Source organism: Oryx dammah, unplaced genomic scaffold, assembly GCF_014754425.2.
Source record: "Oryx dammah isolate SB20612 unplaced genomic scaffold, SCBI_Odam_1.1 HiC_scaffold_29, whole genome shotgun sequence".
NCBI lineage: Eukaryota > Metazoa > Chordata > Mammalia > Artiodactyla > Bovidae > Oryx > Oryx dammah.
In genome coordinates this window covers 71,078,879-71,102,764 of record NW_024070213.1, presented here as the reverse complement: position 1 = coordinate 71,102,764, position 23,886 = coordinate 71,078,879, and the positions used below count along the sequence as shown (strand labels likewise).

The 23,886-nt window shown below is 34.5% G+C and overlaps 1 protein-coding gene across 1 annotated transcript in view; it reads right to left on the bottom strand.

Moving 5' to 3' along the window:
• Positions 1–23,886, bottom strand: part of CAND1 (cullin associated and neddylation dissociated 1) — a 43,991-nt gene that overhangs the window by 14,054 nt on the left and 6,051 nt on the right. The window contains exons 2-11 of the mRNA XM_040233397.1: positions 20,235–20,378; positions 12,791–12,945; positions 10,498–10,621; positions 9,243–9,499; positions 9,057–9,162; positions 7,746–7,891; positions 5,135–5,427; positions 3,427–3,568; positions 1,591–3,084; positions 628–723 (exon numbers count right to left, since the gene is read on the bottom strand). Coding sequence (XP_040089331.1) covers positions 628–723; positions 1,591–3,084; positions 3,427–3,568; positions 5,135–5,427; positions 7,746–7,891; positions 9,057–9,162; positions 9,243–9,499; positions 10,498–10,621; positions 12,791–12,945; positions 20,235–20,378 — 2,957 coding nt within the window. The remainder of the gene's footprint in view (positions 1–627; positions 724–1,590; positions 3,085–3,426; positions 3,569–5,134; positions 5,428–7,745; positions 7,892–9,056; positions 9,163–9,242; positions 9,500–10,497; positions 10,622–12,790; positions 12,946–20,234; positions 20,379–23,886) is intronic.

The following is a 23,886-nucleotide window of genomic DNA, read 5'->3' as shown; positions in this document are numbered from 1 at the left end:
GTTTCTATGCATACACCCCTCTATCCTTTCTGCTGATATCCCCATTCTTTTGTCAAGAAAACACCAGGAGTTTAGTTACTAAAGACTCTAGGGAAACTGATGATGAAAACAACATAGGAAGTTATAAAATCATGAAAAATAATAAAGAGATGACCTTTTTTTTTCTTGTGTATCTCCTCTTAGGCTGACAGGGCTAAATACCTCAAGAATTATCTTTTCTAGTCTTAAATTTCCCACCTTAAATTTAGAAGCTTCCACAGAGCCCCTTGGGAGCTGGAGGGATATAAATAACAACAGAAAATTCGGCCACCACAACTCAAATGAGATTCATTTACAACTGGGAAGAACTTCAGACTGGTCAGATCATATAACATTTCCCTTTACCCATTAGTTTACTTTAGGTCATTCCCAAAACACTATTATCAAATGTGCAGTTGACTTTAAAGACATCCTAGCATATTTACCTAATTTCAATTATTTGCAAAATTATGTTTTTAATGAAACAATTACCAGACCCTTAAAAGTATTTTAGTTCCTTGGAGACATATTTAGCTACTGAAATAATTCAGGTTTTGACAATTAACTACTAACTATTTAGGCAGTATTTTCATCTTCATTTCCACTTACCTATGCAGTTCTTTAATAGTGGATCAATAGGTTGTGGATGATCAGAAATAGTAAACTTCACAGCTGTAACCACTGAGCTTCGGGCATATGATGAACCTAATTAAAAATAAATTTTAAGTCTACAGTTTTTAACCGCTAAAATCCATGGACACCTTTACCATTTTCAAACCACTTCAAGTAACATCAGTGTCTGTAATTCCTTAAAATTCTCTGTGATCAAGAAGGACATTTCTTCTTTCCCTCAGAATACTAACGGAGCAAAGTTTATTCATTTTGTGAAATACAATCTCACTAGATCTCAAAAGGAACAATTTCATCCAAGAAGGAGGCAGCCTGAGAAACCAGCAGTGAAGGATCTACCCCTCCTAAAAGGGAACTGGTTTAACCACATCAGCAGATAAGATTATCAAATTTTTTATTAAAAATGGAAGCAATTTCTAAGAATGAATGGCCATTTTTACCTTCTCCTTGGATAATAAGGGTTGACACTGGTAAATCTTAAAACTGTTCCCAGAATTTTTCATTTGAACTTAGTTCACCAATTTTAGTACTGTAATTAATACAAGCATAGTACTCTGGCTTTATTAATTCGAGACAACTATCTTTTCAACATTAAGACAAAAGAGTAACTTTAAAATATACTGAACACTAGAAATGACACCAGATTTATTTAATCATTATCTAACTACACTCTTAATTCTTTTAAACAACAAAATGTCATTTGAACATGTAACAAGATACAGCATTAGCCATCGTTCCAGGCAACCAAATACTAATAAGAATTTTTTTGGGGGAGGGGAGGGAGGCTCAACAGGGAGGGAATATATATATATATATATGAAATTATGACTGATTCATGTTGCTGTACAGCAGAAATCAACACAATACTGTAAAGCAATTTTTCTCCAGTCAAAAAATTTAAAAAATAAAAATTTTCTTAAATAAGAAAATCTAGGTACCCACCTGATATTAAATACCCCTTAAGTCGTGGAAGGAGAGTTTCTGGATCAATTAAAGTGAGTTTGCCTAGACATTCAGCAACAACATTTCTGGTTCCTTCTTCTGCACACTCACAGTGCTTTAGCAATAAGGCCCAGATGTTTTCAACATACGGTTTAAGGCCCACCACTGATGCAGAGCTAATAATTTCCTTCAAGGAATGAAGCAGTAGATACTGCCTTTTGGGTTGACTGGTTATCTCTTGTAAGACAAACGGCAGGTATTCAGGAAGGTTGCCCACGCTGATGCTGCCTAACGCATAGGATGCAGCTGACTTGACTTCTTCACTAGGGGATGAGAAGGCTTCTAATATGACAGACTTTAGTTCCAGCTGCCCACTTAGATCAATATGATGCCCAACTTCTCCAAGAGACAGTAGAGCTAAGAGGCGAATTGAATCTGTAGACCTTGAGTTCTTCACATCTTGAATAAACTGACCTACTACAGCTGGTCCTTCTTTAGGGCATGCTCGAGTAAGAGCAGCTACACATTTGGCAATGGAATAATAAGACTGCTTATGAGTAAGAGCTGTGCTCTGAGAATAAACTGGGCCAGTGAGCATGCGCAACAAATCCATATATCCTAGATTATTTGTTCCAGTAACAACCAGAGCTTGGAAAAAGTCTAGCATGGCGCTTAAAGCTCCCCCTTGCAATAAAGGTGATCTAACAAGTCCAATAAGTTCATTGAGAATGGATCCACTTATCTTCGAAAGGGAGGAGGGGTACACTTTTGCTAGTGTGGTTAGAAAACTGATAGCCATCTGTGAAACATGCATATCACTTTCACTGATAAGAGGTGGGAGCTCATCTAGAACTGCATCAATCATGGCAGCAGTCAAGCTGTCACTATAGTTTTTAATTAGAATATCTAGAGCAGAAAGGGTACCCAGTTTCAAAGCTCTCTGGTTTTTCCTGAGAAATGAGGCAAGGATAGGAACCCCTTCACCCAGGACAGGCCTCAAATCTATCTTCAAAGGGGACCCCGCAATCAGTGTCAACGCCTTCACTGTAGTTAACCGTGTAATCTCATTCTTCAGTCTCTCCAAGAAAATCTGAAGTGTATTAGGCAAGTCAGAGCCCAAATTGTCTCCAAGGTTGCAAATAATTTGTCCCATACAGGAAATAGCCCTTTCCTTAACTTCCTGATCAATGTCAGCTGCTTTTAACCTCTTAATGGTACAGGTAAATAGATCTTTGATGTAAGGAGTCGCATCAAATGAGGAAGGCTGATCTAAAGGACGAATTACTTTGACAAGTTGTTGAGTAACAAGAAGAGCTTCAGATGTAATCTTGTAAAATGGGTCTCCAACACAAGCCACCACTGGGGGGACCAAAGCTTGAACGTGAGGATGGAAGACTTGAGGAGAGTGGTTACAGAGGATTACATATAGACAGGACAAAGCATCGATCTTCAAATTTGATGAGCTTGATTTATCATTCAGTGAGAAAATGATTCCTAAAAACCCAACCAGAAAAGAAAAATCCAATGATTTTATGCATGACAACTTTATGAAAGCAAAAATATAAAACTAATCCCTAAAAGACTGTTAAAGCTTCCACTTTATGTTATCTCTAAAGTAACAGAAAGTCCACAACCTGTGATCAATATTAAAGTGAAATATTTTAGGATATGGTTTTAAACTTTTTACTTTTAACTTTAGATAGTCAATGTTCCTATTAAAAAGTTAATTCCATGTGCCAATTAAGTTGTCACAAATCATCCTTTTCAAGAAAACAATTATTTAAGCTTATCTAAGTCTTAATAAGTCCCGAAAGTGATTTACTATTTCTTGCATACCTGGTACAAGCACAGGAATGTGTTGTGTTAGGGCCCCGGGTAATACATTTACCAGTTCAGTTAACATGTTAAAACAACACTGTCGGGTCTTCACACTCTTCTCTTTCATCTGTTTGTGCAGAGCTTTAACAATGTTTGGAACCTGTAATTATCAAGTGCTCATTAGCTGGTTCAGTTATTGGTACTTTCTCAGTTCACTTAACACAAATTACAAGGGGTGGGGATGAATGGAAGAATTTTTCTGGTCAAATCCCTAATTCTGCTAACCGCTAACAATTTGTTCGATACAAGCTTTGTTGCATCTACTATGCATGTTCTCTTGTAACTATATTTGCTTGATACTGATAGAGAAAAGCTATCATTAGCTTTCTACAGAACAACAGAATAGTCTTCCTTGATTAATTTTACTTATGAAATGCACAAGACTAAATAGAAATCTAAATAATAATTTTCAACCAAAACTTTAGGAACATAATTTATAAACTTAAATAGCACATATAAGCAATTACAGGAAAAAAGACAAATTACGGAAAAGAAACCATTAAATGGGTCCTTGTTTTTGCTTTTCATTGGCTCTTACAATGAAATCAACCTCACTTCAAATGTAGTTACAAGCAGCAGGAATATGAGTCAAAGACATCGCTTCTATACTTTCTAATGTTAGTGAAACCTAAATAGGGTATTTGCTAATAAGTCTTAAGGATAGCAGGATACAGACACATACCATATTGAACAATGACATGAGAACTAGAGGCAAAAGAAAACACCTATCTAATTAATTCATCATAGCACCATCAAAATTTTTTGTGATTTTTATCTGCTTTCTATATACTTAGTCAATTCCTTACATCTTGGATACACTTTCTTTTTCTTCTACAATTTGTCTTCAGTGTTCACCTTTAAGTTCACCACAATCTTTTAAAATTTTTACTACTTAAAACAAGATAGCTATGACACGTACATCCCTTCTCCTGGTTTAGTTGTTTAGTCTCTCTCAAGATCTCTTCTGTAATCCGTAAAAATGGACATATATGTACCCCATGGGGCTGCGTTAGAGATTACATATAAGATAGGAAAATGCCTAGTGTGACTAAATATTCAGTAAATGGGGACTATAAAGACCTAATATTTAGATTCTAAAAAAAGATGTCCTAAAGTGAAAAAATACGTATTTTATCAATAATAGGTGGAATATAAAATCAATCAAATAATAATATGTGGCATATAAAGCCTGTTCAGGCTTCACCATATGTTTAAACAGAGCTTATCATTTCCACCTTGGGTAGACAGTTTTAAGTAAACCATTACTACAAATGAGAAAACTGAGGCTTAATAAAATGTCTAAATAACTTGTCTAAGACTACACACACACATACACAAAGTCCTAATTTCTCTAAATTAGAAGAGAAAGAAGCTATGAACACAAGTAGTCCAATTCTACTGCCTTAAGATTTCTCCATTAATACATCAAAGATAAAGATATTTTATTGAATCTTAAAGTTAATACTGTTCAGCCAAGAAAAATCAAGAAAACTTCAATCAGAATAAATTATAAGTAATGTTATATGAGGATCCATAAACTATTATACAAACATATCCCAGAAATGTTTCTCTAAAGCTATTCTGGAACTCCTATTTCCATACAAAACCACCATTTTAAAAAATCACATTTACTAGCAGGACTTTCAAAACCACACTTTAAACTGACCTGACTCTGAAGCATTGTTAAAGGTGTTTCTCCCTGTTCCATTGCGTCAGGATCACACAGCCAACTTTGCACAGGACGAGTTTGCTTCAAAAGAGAAAGGTACGCATGAAATACATCTGCTTTTACATTCTCTTCACGCTCTTTAAATCTGGATATCAGTGCAGGAGAGACGGTCTTGTAGAATTCTGGAAGCATTTCATGCCTTGTGCTAACTACAGCATCCAAGCACTTAGCAGCTGCACGTCTCACTTTCCAACTCATGTCATCATCGTCACTGTATTCATCGTCACTCCCTAAAGAGAAGTTTTAATGTTAACAGACTATTAATCATATGAAAAGTTTAATACAGAAAGTAAATTGATACTCATAACTAAGATAATTTTCTAACTTTTAAGATATACAGTCAGAGACAGGTTTAAAAAGAACTGGTTCATAAACCAGAAGCAGAGTTTACTTAAAAATCTACGCATAAACCTCTAAAGAAAAATGATCTGATTGTGTTTTTGTTAAACATTTTCTCATTGATGGATAATGAGCTGCTTATTAACTATCATTTATTAACACATTAAACATCTTCAGATTACAAATATGTGTAAATGTCCCAGCCTTTTAAATAATATGAATAGAAATTCAATTCAAAAGATTCACTTGACCCTGCAGGAAAATCAAACAACTGAGGAGTTTATAAGATAAACCATAAAAATAATGATCACCAATGGCATATCACACTGTGAAACTAAGTTTTCAGGGGAGAAAAAAGAATCCTGATATTAGCTTTCTTTGTGGTTACATGGCTTTCCATTAAATTTCTTGATGGGCTATTAGGAACAAATATACATATTTGTTATCAACTTATCAAAATACTATCTTAATATAGCTTAAAGAAGCTATACTTTCTCAGTTACAACAATAAAATTCTGTCCACAGAATAGAGCACTAGCTTTTCCAAACTCTTGCTAAACATTAAAACAATATTCTAAAAAATAATAATAAAATAAAACAATATTCTAAGCTTAAGTATTAACAATTCCGTCTCTCTTATACCAAATACTGCTAAATCAAGGCATTTGATTTGAAGAAAAATTACAGGGCACTATCAAGTAGACTATTTAAAGCAAATAAGTAAAAGAAAAATTTCCAATGGCAACCAAACTATGGGAATAACTTTACAGAAATATACTTTATTGAAAAAGTTATAAAAATTAAAAAGCCTAGTAACTAAAATTATGGTTATATAAGTTACAATAACACTATGATAAAAAAATATTAGGTATCAGAAAATGACTAGGTGTAATGAAGAAAGTAAGAATGCTAAAAAGGGAAATAGGAGTATGCAGTATGGGAAAGTCCTGAGATGGGAGACTGGATGAGGGAGGTACGTAAAAGTGATCAGGTATAACCCCGAAGTTTTTGGCCTGAGAAACTAAGGAGAATAGAGGTGCTATTCTGAGATGGAGAAGTCAAAACAAGAAACAGGTTAATAACCAGGCAGTGGAGGAAGGGTGGGAAGAAGATATTCTGGACATCTAGGCAGTATATCAATTAAGCAGTTTTGCATATATGAACCTAGAATTAACAGGAAAGATCTAGGATGAAGTTTGGGTTTTCAGCATACTGATATTAAAGCCAAAAGACTAGATGAGATCAACAAGATCATAAAAACATAACAGAGAAGTCAAGAACTAAGCTCAGAAATATTCCACGGCTTAGTGATCAGGGTGATGAAGAGGAATCGGCATAGGGACAGAGAAGGAGTAATCACAAAGACAGGACTAAAACCTGGAGAATGTGATATTGTGGCAGTTAAATAAAGAAATGCTGCTGAAAACTGAGGAATAAGCAGAGTCAAACATCTGAGGTCACTAGCAATCACTGCAAGACTGGATACAAAAGAAAAGGGGGAAAAAGGAGTTGGAGAGCATTTATTCTTTTGAGGAGTTCTGTTATAGTGCAGAGAAACTGAGCAGTATCTGTTAAGAGTCTAAAATGAGATTAAGAGAGCGTTTTTGTATCTTTTTTTTTTTTTAAGATGGATGGAATTACAGACTTTAGAGCAAAGGCATTACCTAAATTCATTCAAAGAATCAAACTTAAAAGTAATTTCCTTTTAACAGGAAATCCACCAACACATACATCCAGTAACTTATTTAAACATTGCTATTATGGTTCTTTTAATAGAACAGAGACAACTACACATGAGCAACCCTGTGCCCTTGAAGTGTTACTCCTTTCCACAGTAAATACCACAAATCTCAGCACAATGACATCAATCTCAGGAACCTCAGAAATACTTGGATTATTCATTAAAGTTAAGCAGAGCCTCAAATAATACTTAAAATTTCTCATTAAAAGTAACTATGTATAAAACAAATCAAACTGCTAGGAATATGTTATAGATATCTATAGGTACAATTTTAAAAATAGTATTCATTTCCCTCCTTACAAAAACACTGTGTAATCACTGATAAGTGCTTTCCAAGAGAAAAACAGTAACATTTTTTTTCAGCTTATAAGCAAGCAAACAAACAGTACATTCTGGGGCTAAGAATCATCTCCATCTATAATTAGTTCTTTCATGAAAATATAACAAATCCTACTTAATTTGAAATACCTTGGTCGTCATCATCACCACCGTCCGCATCCATGGCATTTTCATCTTCATCTTCATCATCATAATTATAATTAGGATCATAAGTAAGATACTTAAGACATATATTTATAATGGTAGTAACATGGGGATACACTTCCTTAGGACATCTGTAGAAAAAACAAAAGCTACCTTGTATAATTGTACTTATCTTGATTCAGTATCTGTCAACTTTATTACCAGATTCTGTCTTCCCTTTAATGTAACATTGGAAAAGTGGTCTCCAGCCTTTCCAACACCTAAGATCCTTCATCTTTCCCTCTCACTGACTTCATGTTTTAAAAGAGATTTACTTTTCAAATTACTCTTTTTAAATCAATAAGATGAACTGTTCCCTCCTACCACCACCACTGTAACACCTTTGAAGTTAGGATGATTCTTACAATAAATGGTATGACATGGTTAGTGTGGGGTCATACAAAGAGAGATCTGTACACAGTCTATCTTTTCAACATACAACTGTAACACAAAGGCCAAATAAATGTATTCTGCAGTAACTAGCATTATTGGTGAAAATGGTAGGGTACATTAATTTAGGTTTAGTCTTATAACTTTAATGTTCAGAAGACAGAACGTATAATAAATGCCCAAGAATAAGTATTTCTCAATTAAAAGGATAGAAATGAACCCCACAATTTTTAGCAATTTTATATGACTATAAAGCTACTTATCAAAAACCATGAGTGAAAACTGCTTACTATTACTACAAATAGCAACAGTCAAGTCACAAAACACTGTGCTACAATGCTGTCAATTCTAGCCAGGAGTGGGAGAAAAAAACCAACAATCTCGCTACTTAGCCAGTATGATCTTCTCACACATAAATGCAGTTATTATTAGAACCAAGGTTTTCGAACTGAAAATCACTGCCCTAGCAAAATGGATGTAACAGATCTCAAAAATTGTTGAAGAGATACAAAATTCACTAGTATATATTTCTGACCAGATAATTAATTTGTTCTGGTAAACCACATTAAGACAACTGAAAGACAATTATATATACTTTTCCCAAGTTCTTTAAGTTCTAACAGTAAGGAGGAAACATTTCAAAATAAATGTGACAACTGTATTTTAAAATTAAGATGATATTCACTTCAAATACTGTATTGTTATCACTTATTATTTAAAACTTAATTAAAACATCTGAAATCCAAAATTTAATCCAGCTGTGAATAAAATAATTCATTTTTCCTCACCCACCAAATCTAGATCTTCATTATTATTCTATTCTTAAGAAAAAATTTTATTTGAAAAGTAGAGATCTTAAAAACTTGCCTTCTCACAAATGATTCAAAGGCTTGAATGCAGTACTCTCTTAATTCATCGTCATCTACATTACAAAATTTTACCACCAAAGGAATTATCTTCTCAAGGTATTCACCTAAGAAAAGCATATTGGTTCTTATAAATATTCATTAATATGTTTTAAAGAAAAATTTTAATTATATAAATATTTCTTACCTATTCTATGACCAGCTTGCCTACTAATAGCAGCAATACATTGTATGTAGGTTCTTGTGGTTGACATGGAATCATTTTTGGACAACTCTGATAACAGATGTTCAATAAGATCGACAAAAACTATATTTCCACAGCTCATAACCAGATGGCCAAGAGCAATAATGGTTCTTTTCCTCACTGCAAGTCTAGGACTGGTCAACTGGGGGAGCAGACAGGTCAGAATTGAAGGATGGAAATTAACAAGAAGTCCTCCTTGCCTTAAAATAAAATAAGAAGAAAACAAATAAATTCAAGATGTCCAAGAACTACTACAATTTCTGCCCTCTGACCATCTCTTGATTACTTCTTCTCCCTATTGTCTTTTCTCTACAAATCTATACACTCAAGTTTCAACCACTGTGTTGGTTCAACTCCTCTCTCTCTCAAATCATTTCACATGTGCAGTTCAATGACTCAAAAGCAGTCAAATATCTGTGTCCTGGCCAGTACAGTGCTAGTGATCAAGTCACACATAGGAAAAACGGTCTAACTGAATTTTCACTACTTATCAAATTGATAAGACTCCAATCAATCAGAATGATCTCTGACTACTTTCTATTCATTCTATGTTCTGGAATACTAGAACATAATGCTTCCTAACTCAAGACTACTCTTGACTACTACTACTACTCAAGACTATTCTGATATATTTTATCCTTAAGCACATACACCTGTGCTCTAACCACTTTGCAAAACTAAATCCAGATGCGGTTTCCATAACAAACTTTAGTGGCTCCTTCCATTTTAAATGTCAAAATACACTGTACTCTGCGTTAATATTTAGTCCAGCTCTGCCTTACATTACAGCCTTTTGTCTTATCTCCTATAGTGAAGTATAAGCTTTTTGTGTGCTAGGACAGCTCTTCACTTTTACTGTGTATTTGTACCACATGAAGGCACTTGATTATTTTCAAGTTCAAGTGAATTAGCCACAAATAATGATGACTATATTCAAGAAAATAAAGGGTAAAACAAAATATAAAAACCGTGCTGAAATATTTAAATTACAAATTTTATTATTTTTCAAGCTACAAAAAATATGCTTGCTATGTAATATTACATAAGTATAGTTAGCTTTTTTCTTCCCTCACCCCAACCACACATTTATAAAACAATTTAAATATGAATAATTTGACCAAGTTTTATTATATTTATCAGAAGTCGTTAATAAATGCAAATATTGTATATAAGTAATAGAAACCACAGTCACGTTTACCTGCTTAACATATCAGCCATAATATCCAAGGCTTCTAGCTGAACAGAGACATCTTCCTGCTTTGCTATTGCACTGGTAAGACGCCCAGTAATCTTTTTACATACATTAGCAGCTAATGCAGAGCCTGCACGAAAAAGGAGCCATAATAATTTCTAGGCAAGTACGTTGAATTCCACCTTAAATTCATTCTAGTTATTAAATACTCAGCAACTCTAAACTTGATTTAAAAACTGACTCAAGAGATCCATGTCAGAAAAATGTTTCAAAATAGACTGTTTTGCAATAAAATAAGTTATTAGACATAAACAAGAACTGGAGATAACTGCAGAAGAGTGCATGAAACAGGGAAAACAGTATCAATTCAGTAAACTCATACTGCACAACTATTTCTGTGCACCAGTGGGAATGCTGGCTATGGAGCTATTAGCAGCTGTAATGTTTACACCTCTAAACTGGAAAGCATATAACATTTTTCTCTACTTGAGTCATTTTTAGTAGTAACCTAATGAGATCCTTTCCAATCTAAGTAGAAATGTTGTTCCAGGAGACTCATCAATAAAGGTTATTAATATTTTAAAGTAGATCTGTATTGTTACTGACCAGAGAGAGGAAAAAAAGGAAAAAGAAACTGTGAAAGTAAAAAATCTGTATGGTTAACAGAATTCCTGTTAGAGCCAGAAATCAGCTAAAAACAAACATGTTTTATTTAACGAGAGGGAAAAAATGAGGACAATTACCAATATAACTAATAAAAGGACACTTGCTTCTTGGAAGAAAAGTTAGGACCAACCTAGACAGCATATTAAAAAGCAGAGACATTACTTTGCCAACAAAGGTCTGTTTAGTCAAATCTTTGGTTTTTCCAGTCGTCATGTATGGATGTAAGAGTTGGGAGTATGAAGAAAGCTGACCGCCAAAGAATTTGATGCTTTTAAACTGGGGGGTTGGAGAAGACACGAGAGTCCCTTGGACTGCAAGGAGATCAAACCAGTCAATCTTAAAGGAAATCAGTCCTGAATATTCACTAGAAGGACTGATGCTGAAGTTGAAACTCCAGTACTTTGGCCACCTGATGAAAAGAACTGACTCACTGGAAAAACCCTGATGCTGGGAAAGACTGAAGGCAGGAGAAGAGGACAACAGAGGATGAGACGATTGGATGGCATCACCAAATCGATGGACATGAGTTTCAGCAAGCTTCAGGAGTTGGTGATGGAAAGGAAGCCTGGGATGCTGCAGTCCATGAGGTCACAAAGAGTCGGAATTGACTGAGCAACTGAACTGAATACAACTATAAATAACATGCTCAGAGTTGAAGAAATGTTTTTGAAGTAACTAATTCAGTAAGGGTAAAGTAACAATGACATGATACAGAAAATAATGGGTATGAATCTTCTTCACCCAACAAGGTAATCAAAACTTTGGATGAATTGACCTAATCTCTCTGAATTTGAATTCTCTTATCAACAATCTACATTATTAAGATCTCTCACATGATTGACGTTTGGACAAAGTGAAATAGTACACATGCATCATCTAGCCTGATAGCTAGCACGGTGATTAATAAATATTAAGTAAATGAATGAAAACTACATACTAAGACTACATTTCTACCAATATACATCTTTCCATGGAATAGTAATTGCACTCCATTTGCAGATGAGACACTAACTTTAGACTGTTAATTTAAGCCAATAGCTTAGTAGTCAAGGCCAATTCTAAAACTTACATAAAAATTTCTGTTGGAGATCAGAAGCTAATTACTTGACAAATTCATTAACTGTAACTGTTTTAAACTTTTTAAAATTGTAAGTAGTTATAAAAAGCTCAGCCTGAATTAAAGATACTAGTAAACTGAAATCTTTCATAGCTATCTTAATAGTGTTAAGTTTTACACCATAAATTCTAATGCAAAGCAAAATTAATACTGAAAATGGAAAGCTAATCAAAATAACTCATGATTTTGGTTATCTTTTCTCTCATGCATACACTGGTTTAACTCTTTTCTGCAAGTCACTGTACATGCAATGATATAAAATCAAGTTCCAACATCAAAAATTTTCAGAACTGGCACTCCAAAGAAATACTTAAATTCAATCAAAATAACTGAATTTGTTTTTAAGCAAAAATAAGACTCTAGACTTTTTCCCCTTCACTGTTCAAAGGGATGTTTACAAGATCTTTCAGGGATAAATACATCTTTCTCTCTCTGTGACCAGGAGAAAAAAAAAATTAAAGGAGAAACACTTCCATTTATAAAAGGGAAGTAGAAGGAAAAAACACTCTTGCTTACCACTGGAAGCTGGAGGAAGTTCTCCAATTACTGTTTTGAGGCCAATACTCGAAATATCTCGAAGTTGTTCTTTATCAGAAAGCATGTTAGTGCAGAGGGTATCTACAATTGTCTCTACTTGGTATTCTTTCACTTTACTCACTAAAGGGCCCAGACTGTAACACAAAAAGAAAAAAAAAAAAAAATTTAACCTAGATAAAAAAACAGAAAGAGAGAAAAGTAGTATACGAATAAGAGTATAAAAAATTCTTGGTTAATAAGCTTCTTGCAGTTTCCAATTTCTTCCCATTTATTTTCTTCATAATATCATGAAATTCAAGATGCTTTCACCTGACCCCCACCCTTGGCAAACCCTTCTAATACACATCTTGTAATAATAAAAAAGCTAATTAGGAGTCTGTTCCTAACAAGAATCCCATGATTTACCTGCAATAGAAATTCCACCCTACATATCACATTTTGCCAACTGTGATCCTCTCTTCCTACCATCTAACATCAACTTCATTCAATTCATAAGCCCAAGAATTTATACCTTTTATTTTCTTGTTTTAAGCATCAAGTAATCAGTTGCAGAAACCAAACAAGTGAGAACCTCTCCAAGCTTCCAAAGCATCTTGAATATGCCTTTCATGTTAGTGTCTCACACTGCTATTATTTTAGCACTGCATGCAAGTCCACTGGTTGAGGATCAAGGCAAGCTCTCCTCCTGTGTCCTTCCCACAGAATTCAGCACAGAGGTAAACTTGGGACATGACTATCCACTGAGGAGCCACTGTACTCAAGACTGTACTGATTAACAAAAGTATGGCCCTGATCTTCAAAAATTTACCATCTGGTTGGTGAGGCAAGGAACTCACATAACTATTTTAGAAATTAACTGAAGGCATTCACTACTCTGTGCAACTGAAAAAAAAAAGATAACTTTTAAATGGAATGTTAGTATTTATTTACAGACAGGAAACCACACTTCAGAAACAAATTTCAGGTACTTGCATTTACGGGATATAGTTAGAAAAAAGAGCATTTCAAATGGAAGGATCAGATGCTAGAATGAATACAATACACACTAAAGAGACGAGAAGTCAAAAGAATTGCCTGACTTAGTCATTACTCATATTAGTTTTAAACTTTTAGGTCACTTGTCAGGGACCCCAACTTAAACTTTGAGAACTGTTGCTATAAAATATTGCCTCAAAAAAGGTATAAAAATACAAAAACAAACCAACAGGGACTTCTCTGTTGGTCCAGTGGTTAAGACTCTGCCTGCCAATGCAGGGGACATGGGTTCAATCCCTGCTCCAGGAAGATTCCACATGCCATGGGGCAACTAAGCCCATGCGCCACAACTACTGAGCCTGCGCTCTGCAACAAGGGAACCCACCCTCAATGAGAAACCTGTGTACCACAACTAGAGTAGCCCCTACTTACCACAACTAGAGAAAGCCCTCTCACAGCAATGAAGGCCCAGAGCAGCCAAAAAAATACAAATGAATTTGCAAAAATAAATAAAAACCAACAACAACAAAAGAAACAAATAGAAAAAAAGGCAAAATGGCATGCTGAAAGCTTCCTACATCAATATTTACAATAAACAATGAACTAAAAAAACAATGCCATCAAAGGGAAGAAATTATGAAACTGAATAGAAGGAAAAAAAGCAAGACTTAACCATCTGCTGTCTACAAGACACATAATTTAAAAATAAAAACAGATTAAAAGCTGAAAGTAATAGAAAAAAGATGCACTATGCAAATACTAATTAAAAAAAAAACTGGGGCAGCTATATTAACATAAGAAAAAATATATTCCAAGATACAGTGTATTTAAAAAGAAACATTTTTACTCATAAATACATCAAACATCAGGAAGACATAATTATAAATATGTATGCCTCTAATGATACAGCTTTAAAATACATGAAGCAAAAATTGCCATTATTAAAGAGAAAAACAGATAAACAGACAATGATAGTTGAAATTTTTAACATTCCTCTCAGTACTTAATATGAAGAAAAAAAAATCACAAAGGATATATAAATCTGAACAACACTACCAGCTACCTTGACTTGACATTTATAATACACCATATCCAACTTCTGTAGAAAACACTTTCACATATACACAGGGAGCATCCACCACAGTGAAAGTCACTCAGTCATGTCCAACTCTTTGCGACCTGATGGACTATACAGTTCATGGAATTCTCCAGGCCAGAATACTGGAGTGCGTAGCCTATCCCTTCTCCAGGGGATCTTCCAACCCAGGAATCGAACCACAGTCTCCTGCTTTGCATGCAAATTCTCTACCAACTGAGCTATCATATGATGAATCATAAAACCAATCTCAATGAGCAGACAGAACAATACAAACCAAAACAAACAAGGTAAACCTCTCTGAAATCTTAAAGAGTATGATTCTCTGATCATACGCAAGTAAGTCAGAAACCATTAAAAATAAACATCCAGATAAGTATTTGGAAATTGCTTCTAAATAACTGGTAAATCAAAGAATAATCACAATGGAGATTAAAAATGCTTCAAACTGAGTGATAAAAAAATAATCACAAACTACTTGGAGAAAATATACCTTTAAATGTTTAAGAATTAGGAAAGGAAAAAATGAGCGGAAAGAAAAATAGTAAAAAAAAAAAAAAAAAGCAGCAGCAGCAGCAGCAATCAGTAAAATAAGGCAATACACAATAGGGAAAATGAACAAACCTTAAAGTCAGTTCTTTGATAAGATTAGTAAATATGGTAAATCCTTGATTAAATGAATTGTGGAGAAAAGAGAGAAAACAAATTACCAAAATCAGGATTAAAAGAGGGGGATACTCACTGACAACAACTGTTAAGGTAGACTATCCCAAGGAATGAACAGAAAGTTCTGAAATAATTATGAGATACTGCAGTATAACAGTTAAAAGATCTAGTATTATTGTAATTGCCGATCCTCTTCAAATATTTCTATAGCTTCAACACAATTTCAACCAAAATTTGAGCAAGCTTATTTTTAAAACAGAACCTGAGAAACTGATTCTAAAATTTACATGAAATACAAAGAACTTAAAAACTCAAAATACTCTTGAGAAAAGAAAAATGAGTCTAGAAAACTTATCTGACCTTACTTCAGACTTCTACAGATCTGTACCAGTGTTTCTCAACCAAGGGAGATTTTAGCCCTTCAACAAAAATTTGGTACTGTCTGGAGACATTTTTGGTTGCCCCCACTGAGGGATGAAAGAATGCTACTGGCAAAAATAGTGGGTAAAAGCTGAGAAACTGCTAAATATCCAACAATACATGGAACGTACAAGATAGTTCCTTATAACAAAGAATTATCTGGCCCCAAAACTGAAGAGCACCAAGCCTGAAAAAGCCTGAGCTACGCTAAGAAAACAATATGGCATTGGCATTAGAATAGACAAATAGACCAGTGGAACATAACAGAGTCTGGAAATAGACTTAACACTTTTATAGTCAATTGACTTTTGACAGAGATGCCAAAACTGACAGTACAGAAAGGAAGATGCTTTCAATAAATGGTGCTTCAACAACTGGATATCCATATGGAAAAAAAAACATAACCTCAATTTCTACTTCATAAAAATTAATTCAAAATAGATCACAGGACTAAAAATAAAAGCTGAAACTATAAAGCTTTTAGAAAACAAGGGACAATCTTTGCAACATAATATAAACAGATTTCTAAGAACACAGAAAGCAATAACCATAAAAGCTGAAATGAATTTATAAATTAAGTCAAACTAAATTTTAAAGTAAATTAAAATTTTAAGATCAAATTGTGAGAAAATACTTATAAAACATATATGTGCAAAAGGACATATACCCAGAATATATGAACTACAATTCAGCAATAAAAAGACAACCTCAATTTTAAAAAGTGGGGAAGTCCACTAGAAAATAAATGGCAATAAACAAAACAGCATTAAACATCAGTAGTCATTCAGAGAAATGGAAATTAAAACTACACCTATACACCAACTGGAATAGATAAAGAGCAACATAACCAGGACTTCCTGGCAATCCAGCAGTTAGGACTCCATGCTTCCACTGCAGGGGGAACAGGTTTGATCCATGGTAGGGAAACCATCTGCAATGTTGAGAGTCGTAGCCAAAAAAAAAAAAAGGTTAACACAACCAACCATTGATGATAATGTGGAACAACTGTACTTTCATATAAAATGGTACAAATACTTTGGAAAACAATTATCAGTTTCTTAAAAATCTAAATGTTCACGCATGCTAAGTCGCTTCAGTCACATTCGACTCTTTGCAACTCAACGGACTATTGCCTGTCAGGCTCCTCTGTCCATGGGATTCTCCAGGCAAGAATACTGGAGTGGGCTGCCATTTCCTCCTCCACGGGATTTTCCCCCACGCAGGGACTGAACCCACATCTGTTACGTCTCCTGCATTAGCAAGAAGGTTCTTTACCACTAGTGCCACCAAATAGACAACAGCAATTTCATTCTTCCTAAGAAATAAAGACACATGTCCTGAGATTCATACAAGAATGTTCACTCTAACTTTATGCACAATAGCCAAACCCTAAAAAGATATCAATGAACTACTAATCAGCAGCAAAAAGTCACAAAACACTAATATATCCAAAATAAAACCAACTTAAGGTGAACAATGTTGACGTCTAGTAAGAAGTTGTGAGGTAAGGATACAATTTTATGTTTTCCAAATGGTAATCCAGTTTTTTTTTTTAAAGGTTCAACTTTTCTCATGATGCCGCCAACTGCATCGTGTAGTTTCCACCCTATTTCCCACTACTGCTCTATAACTGTGTCACTACCTCACTGCTTCCATTCATTAGATAAACATAACAGTATGTTTCCATATCAAGCAGGGTTAACCAACACATCTCCAAGTCCAGTGATTTTCAGGGCTTTTGTGGTCTATCAAACAAATATCCTGCCCCTCTTTGCTCTTCATACCAAAATGCCCTTTAGAATCAACCTGTCTAGCTTGTGGGAAAAACTTACTGATTTTTCGAGTTAAGTTAACATTAAAATAACCCAGAACTAACAGCTCTGTTGAGTTATTCTATCCAGGGACCTGAGATGTCTTGCCATTTGTTCACAAGTACATTTTTGCTATTGGTCAAGAGTATTTTAAAGTTTTTCTCCTATAAAAGTTTTTTAAAAGATAAAATTATACACTTACTTTAAGCCACACAATATCCTCACCCAAAGTCACCACTGTAACATCTGTTACATTTATTGCTAGGCACTTTGTCTTTCTGTTGCATAATAAATGGACATTTGCTTCCATATCTTTTGTTTTATTTGCTTATTTGAAGGCTGATTTTTGTTCATTAATTTTACAGCATACTCCCTCACTAAATTTTTTATTCTCTTTTCTTGACTGACTTGTTTTTGCCTGTGACCTTTTAAAATTCTTTTATGTCTTAATTTCCTCCCCCTTGTCTTACAGTAGCTAATTCCTTCAAAAGAAATCTAATGAAGATAGAGAGACACTCGTGTTTCCTGCCTTTAGTGTGAAAGTATCTGGTAATTTATTGGCTTTTGGGTTGAGTTATAAATGTGTTTGTGCACTTTTTAAAAAAGGACCTATGGATTTCTTGTTATTAAATGCTTTACTTGAAACAAGTGATGAATTCACTTTAATGATATAAAGCATCTCTGACCTGTTCTTCACCCTGACATTAAATATGATGCCAGTTTTCAGAAAGTATTTCATTCCTCTAATTATATTAAGCAGTCTAGGTGCTGGATTTTATTTTTCTTTTAAATGAAGAACAAAAGTTGAATCTCATCAGTACCTTGACAACTAACCAGATAGTTTTTTCCCCCGATCTATTAATATGATGGAATAAAAATATTAATAAAGCACATAATATTAAATTGTCCTTATACTCAGGATGAAATTCACTTGGTCATGGTAAACTGCACTTAATATACTACTGATTTTATTTTGAACATTTAAATGTAACTGATGTGTAATCTTCTCTTTTAGTGTTATATTTAGTCAGAATTTGTTATCAGTATTTTGTTTAAAAGGTTTCAATACTTTATGTTCTGAAATAATTCTAGAACTATCTGTACTGGAATTATCTGCTGTTTGAAGTTTCAAAGAGTATGCGAAAAGATTTTTAGGCAGGAGTTTCTTTTGGGTGATGAGTTCTTTGATAAATTTTTCAACTTCTTGATAAAGCTACTTAGTAATTTATCTATTAGGACTTTCCCTCCTCCTAGAATCAGTTCTTGAGTTTTATTTCCTAATATATTACTTTTGTTTATATCTTAATTTCTTCCTTATATTACTAAATATATGTCATTTTCCCCCCAACCTGTTAAATTTTAAGTGTAAGAGATCATCAAAAGCTCAGGTTTCTAACAAGATTCATACTCAAGTGAATCAAGATCTGTGTATCTCTCAATGTGGGACAAAACTTACTTTTTATTATCATTTTTAAAGGCTAGTAATTGCTCAGCACATATGTTAGACAAAATTTTGTTAATAATAAGCACATATCAAAATAAAAGATGAAAATAACTACTGAAGTAAAAGTAGACTCACTGGCTCTATTCTGCAACTTATTTTTTTTTGAAGACCCATTTTATTTTAAACTTGCAAATGTCCTCAGTTAAAGAAAGCTGTATTACATATCTAGAAAAATCTATGCTGACCAATGATTTCTCACACTTTGCCTGTTTTTACAGATGCGTAAATCCTTAGCCTAAAATAAATCTAAAGCCTTTATAAGAAAATTCAGAAGTAACAATGAGAATGCTCTATTTAAATCAATACCAAATATATGTCATACAAAATGAGATTAAATTCTATAATTTAACTTTATAGGAAGCTAAAGGTTGTACTTACCAATAACTTACCATGTAAATTTTTAAGGATCTCTAATATTTGATATGCATAAATTAAAAAGGTGCATTAATACAATTTACCAAGAACTCAGATTCTCTACCCAGCTGTCAATATCACACCTAAAAGATGCTCTCAATGTACCATTCTCCAAGGTAATGGGAATTCTTTGTAACTATTGTATCATCAGTGTTAAGTGACTTATGGGTTTAACTGCTGCTATCCTTTACTAAGTCTTATTATTTTTCACTTCCCTTATCGTTGGTTCTTAAACTTCACCCGGCCTTGGAATATACAGTAAGTAGGCCTTTTAACCTAGCTAAAAAATCTGGCCGAATAAGTAAGAGAACTACTCTTTGTAAAGTTTCGTAAGATATAAATACCATTGTTCTAGCCAATATAGAAACTACATATAAGGATATGTGTCTACGTACCAAGTACAAATGCTAAGTCAAGTTACCCGCAAAGTCTGAAACACTCCACAAAGACATAGAACAAAACTAAGAAAATTTACCAGTTACCATAGTGAACTTTTTAAAAGTTGAGGTGGTAGGAAGCAAGTAAAAAACAGCTTACCATTTGACAGCTAAATTCTGTACCTCTCCATTTTTATCTTCCAGTAACTTCAAAATCATTTTCACTACCTTTCTTTCACTATCATCATCCAACTTGATGGAATCTTTCTGCAGTTCTGTCATCAAATCATTTGTAGCCATAAACCTAATAAAAGATTAAATTGTGTCAGTAATTAAAATTTTTAAGCATTAATAAAAATCAGTTTTCAAATCCAATGCTATCACTTGTATCTAAGTCCTGTTGTACTCTTTTAAATAAGGTATCATTGGCTTTATTCTCCTCAGGTTAGCCTTGATTTCAAATTTACTGACAGGACCTTCAATGAATACTCATTCAGTCTAATAAAGCTGACCCTTGAGCAACGTGGGCATTAAAGGCTCCAACCCTCCCCACGTACCACCACCCCCCAACAGCCCTCCACACCTCATCAAAAATCCATGTATAACTTTACAGTCAACATCCACATCCACACAGTTCTCCATCTGCAGATTCAACCAATAGTATATGTGGTATGCATTTAATGAAAAATTTTCCCATGTTAAGTGGACCCGTGCAGTTCAAACCCATAGTTCTGGGGTCAACTATAACTGCATCAAGGCTTTTAGGGGAAGAAAAGTGCCTCTTTACTTTTACTTTGCGTGTGATTTGAATTTTATCTACGAAGTCTTTAAGAACACCTTCCTGTGTAATGCTGTAGTGTCAGACTGGGCGGCTCATATTACAAACCACTGGGAGAACTACAAAATGCAAACACTCACCTCCATCCCAACTCCCACCACCAGAATCAAGTGTATTTTCAAAAGGATGTTTTGAAGCAGAAAACTGTTCCACCAGACATCTAGCCTCCTTTCCTTAAGAACCATTGCCAAAGGACAAAGTTTTAAACTACACACAAGCATAATTCTTATCAAGTCTTGTTAAACTGCTTAAAAAGAAAAGTATATGGTTAAACTGGGATAACACAGGTAAATTAAGCCTGTGCCTTTTAAAATTAACACAGTTCTCCCAACTGGAAGCCCCTTCCCATTTTACATGATGAAAAAAATGAATTTAAAATCACATAACAGTCCAGAAAGTTAAAAAGAAAAAATCAACTGAATAGAACCATGCACGCACTTCTACACACAAAGCATGAAAAGCATCTTCACCAATTATTTTACTTGGATAAAATCCATTAGACAGGCATATCAGTTAGGAACCCCTAAGAATCTCTGAAATGTTAATCATATGGTTGAAGAGAAAACACAGGGATCATCAATTTGAATTTAAAAAAGCATATCATCCCAATAAAAAGTTATTTTATAGTTCTGAAGAAACTACTCGTACAAAGATTCCTTCCTTTATTTACCATTTATTTTATTCACTGCCTGTGATGCTACAAAGGTTGGATTATGAGCAAAGGACCCTCAAAGAACTTATACTAATAAAGAAGTTTATTGATTTCAAAAATCTAGTTAAACATTTTTAAAAGCTGAAATGAGCATCAGCAAAATTAGCAATAGATAATATTTTTAAAAATCAGAAAACTAGATTGCGATAGTAAGAATTACTTTTTAATTGTGACCCTGAAACCAGAAAGTTCCCTCTGTTAATGTGTTAAAAAGTTTGCACTATAAATCTTAAAAAGAAATTGTCGGACCAGTTTGAAAGCTATCCATGGCAGACTGAGAAGGCAATTTGTAAAATGTCTCTTACACGTTTATTGCTTTAGCTATGGCATTAAGGGCTGAAATGATAAACTCAGACCCAGTCCCTCCTCTGAACTTTTCATCTCACATGGCAGACAAACAGGTAAATTGGACAAATCTCACACAAACTTTTAAAAATACTCAAGGGTTTGTGGCAATGACCACACCAAAGAATTGATAGTTTGGATTTCAAATGTTTGAGAGGGGTTTCCATGGAGAAAGCTGGTTTGGGATTTTAAATCTGTGTGCATGGCTGTGGTCCTGGGGAGGAGCATAGCACCCCAGAGTGAGAAGCAATTCAGTGTGTCTGAGACACAGGGAAACCTAACGGGAAGATGGAAATACAGGCTGAGGTTAAGATGGGAAAGGTTGTATATACTCATTCACTATGTCCTGAGAACCTTTTGTCAGGTACTATGCTAGGTACTAGCATACACCTACAAGGGCTAGCAAAAGCAAACACAGGTGCTTCCTGCTACCTTGAAGCTTACATAACAATCGAATTGAGGCATAATTTTTTTTAAACTACATATATGAGTACTTACATCATACGTAGTTATGAACTGAGATAAATGCTACGAAGGAGGGGAACGTGATACAAAGACAATGGGATAACAAAATAACATGAGCTAGACTGGAAAGAAAGTTGTATATCAGAAAAGACAGATCCTAAACATGAACAGGAACTGTGTGTGGAGAGTGGGGAGGTTATAACCAAGTAAGCAAGGGCCAAAGATTAAAGAGATTTGAAGACCTTACTAAGATTCTAGTCTTTATTATAAAAGTGATGGGAAGCTACCGAAAAGCATTTGAGGTAGAGATGAAGAGTAAGTGGAATGATCAGATTAACATTTTCCAAGTATTACTCTAGTTACACTATGGAAAGTGGTTTGAAGAGAATCAAACTTCATTTAGCAGACTGAATGGAGAACAGTAAGGAGAGCTACTGCAGATAGAATTAGAGTTATGACAGTCAATGGAGATGGAAAAATGGACGTACAGCCAATTCTCATTATTAGCAAAGTAAAATGTGTTGTAACCCCCGAATCAATTCTCCAATGCTTTCATGTCATTTGCAGACTTGTGAAGAACCACGAAACATTTGCAGCACCCAAAGCACGCATCCGCACACACTCCCAGCTGACAATGCACAAGGTGACGGTCTGCCTTATTTCGCCTCTCACACTGTAAACAAGCATCCTCTGCTCAGTCTATCTGGTGCCACTTGTTTTTGTTTTTGTATGTCTGTGCTTTTTGTTGGTAATTTTGCTGTTTAGAATGACCCCTCCAGGTGCAGTACTGAAGCGCTATCTACTGTCCCTGGTAGCACACAAGAAGGTCATGATGTGTCTTTCAGAAGAAATACATATTAGATAAGTAACTATTGTAAAACAAGAAAACAACCCTATTTGAGATTTACAAGATTAAAAATTAACAGGCTTTTGAAATGGATTAGATATGGGGGTAGTAACAGATGAATTAAGTACAAAGAAACAGGAGGGAAAACACAGGATTTTGGTGTTACAGTGGGTATGTATCCTGTCCAGTCTTAATGTTATTGAATAACCACCGTCACACATTAGATGGCTCAATCAATCATCTTACATCAGAGGGAGAGAGAATTAACAAGCCTAGTTCCACTACAGACTAAACTGAATGGCCACTTCTCTGATCCTAATCAACAAAATCCCAGCAAAAGTGAGGCTGTCAACATTGTGAATTACTGCCCTGAAGACCAACTTCATCTGCTCTTGGCCAAAAAAAATGAAGATTTGCAGGGAGGGGAGAGATGCTGAGAAAGGGGGCCCAATAGCCGCTACAGTCCAGGAACTGGAGTGTAGTTCTGAGGTTCTGAACTGAATTCTGAGGTTCATACCTAAACTCCAATGATAATATCCAAATGAATAATCCAAACAGATCAACAGATCTTATCTTACAGTGAAAGGATATTGTTTTCCTATATA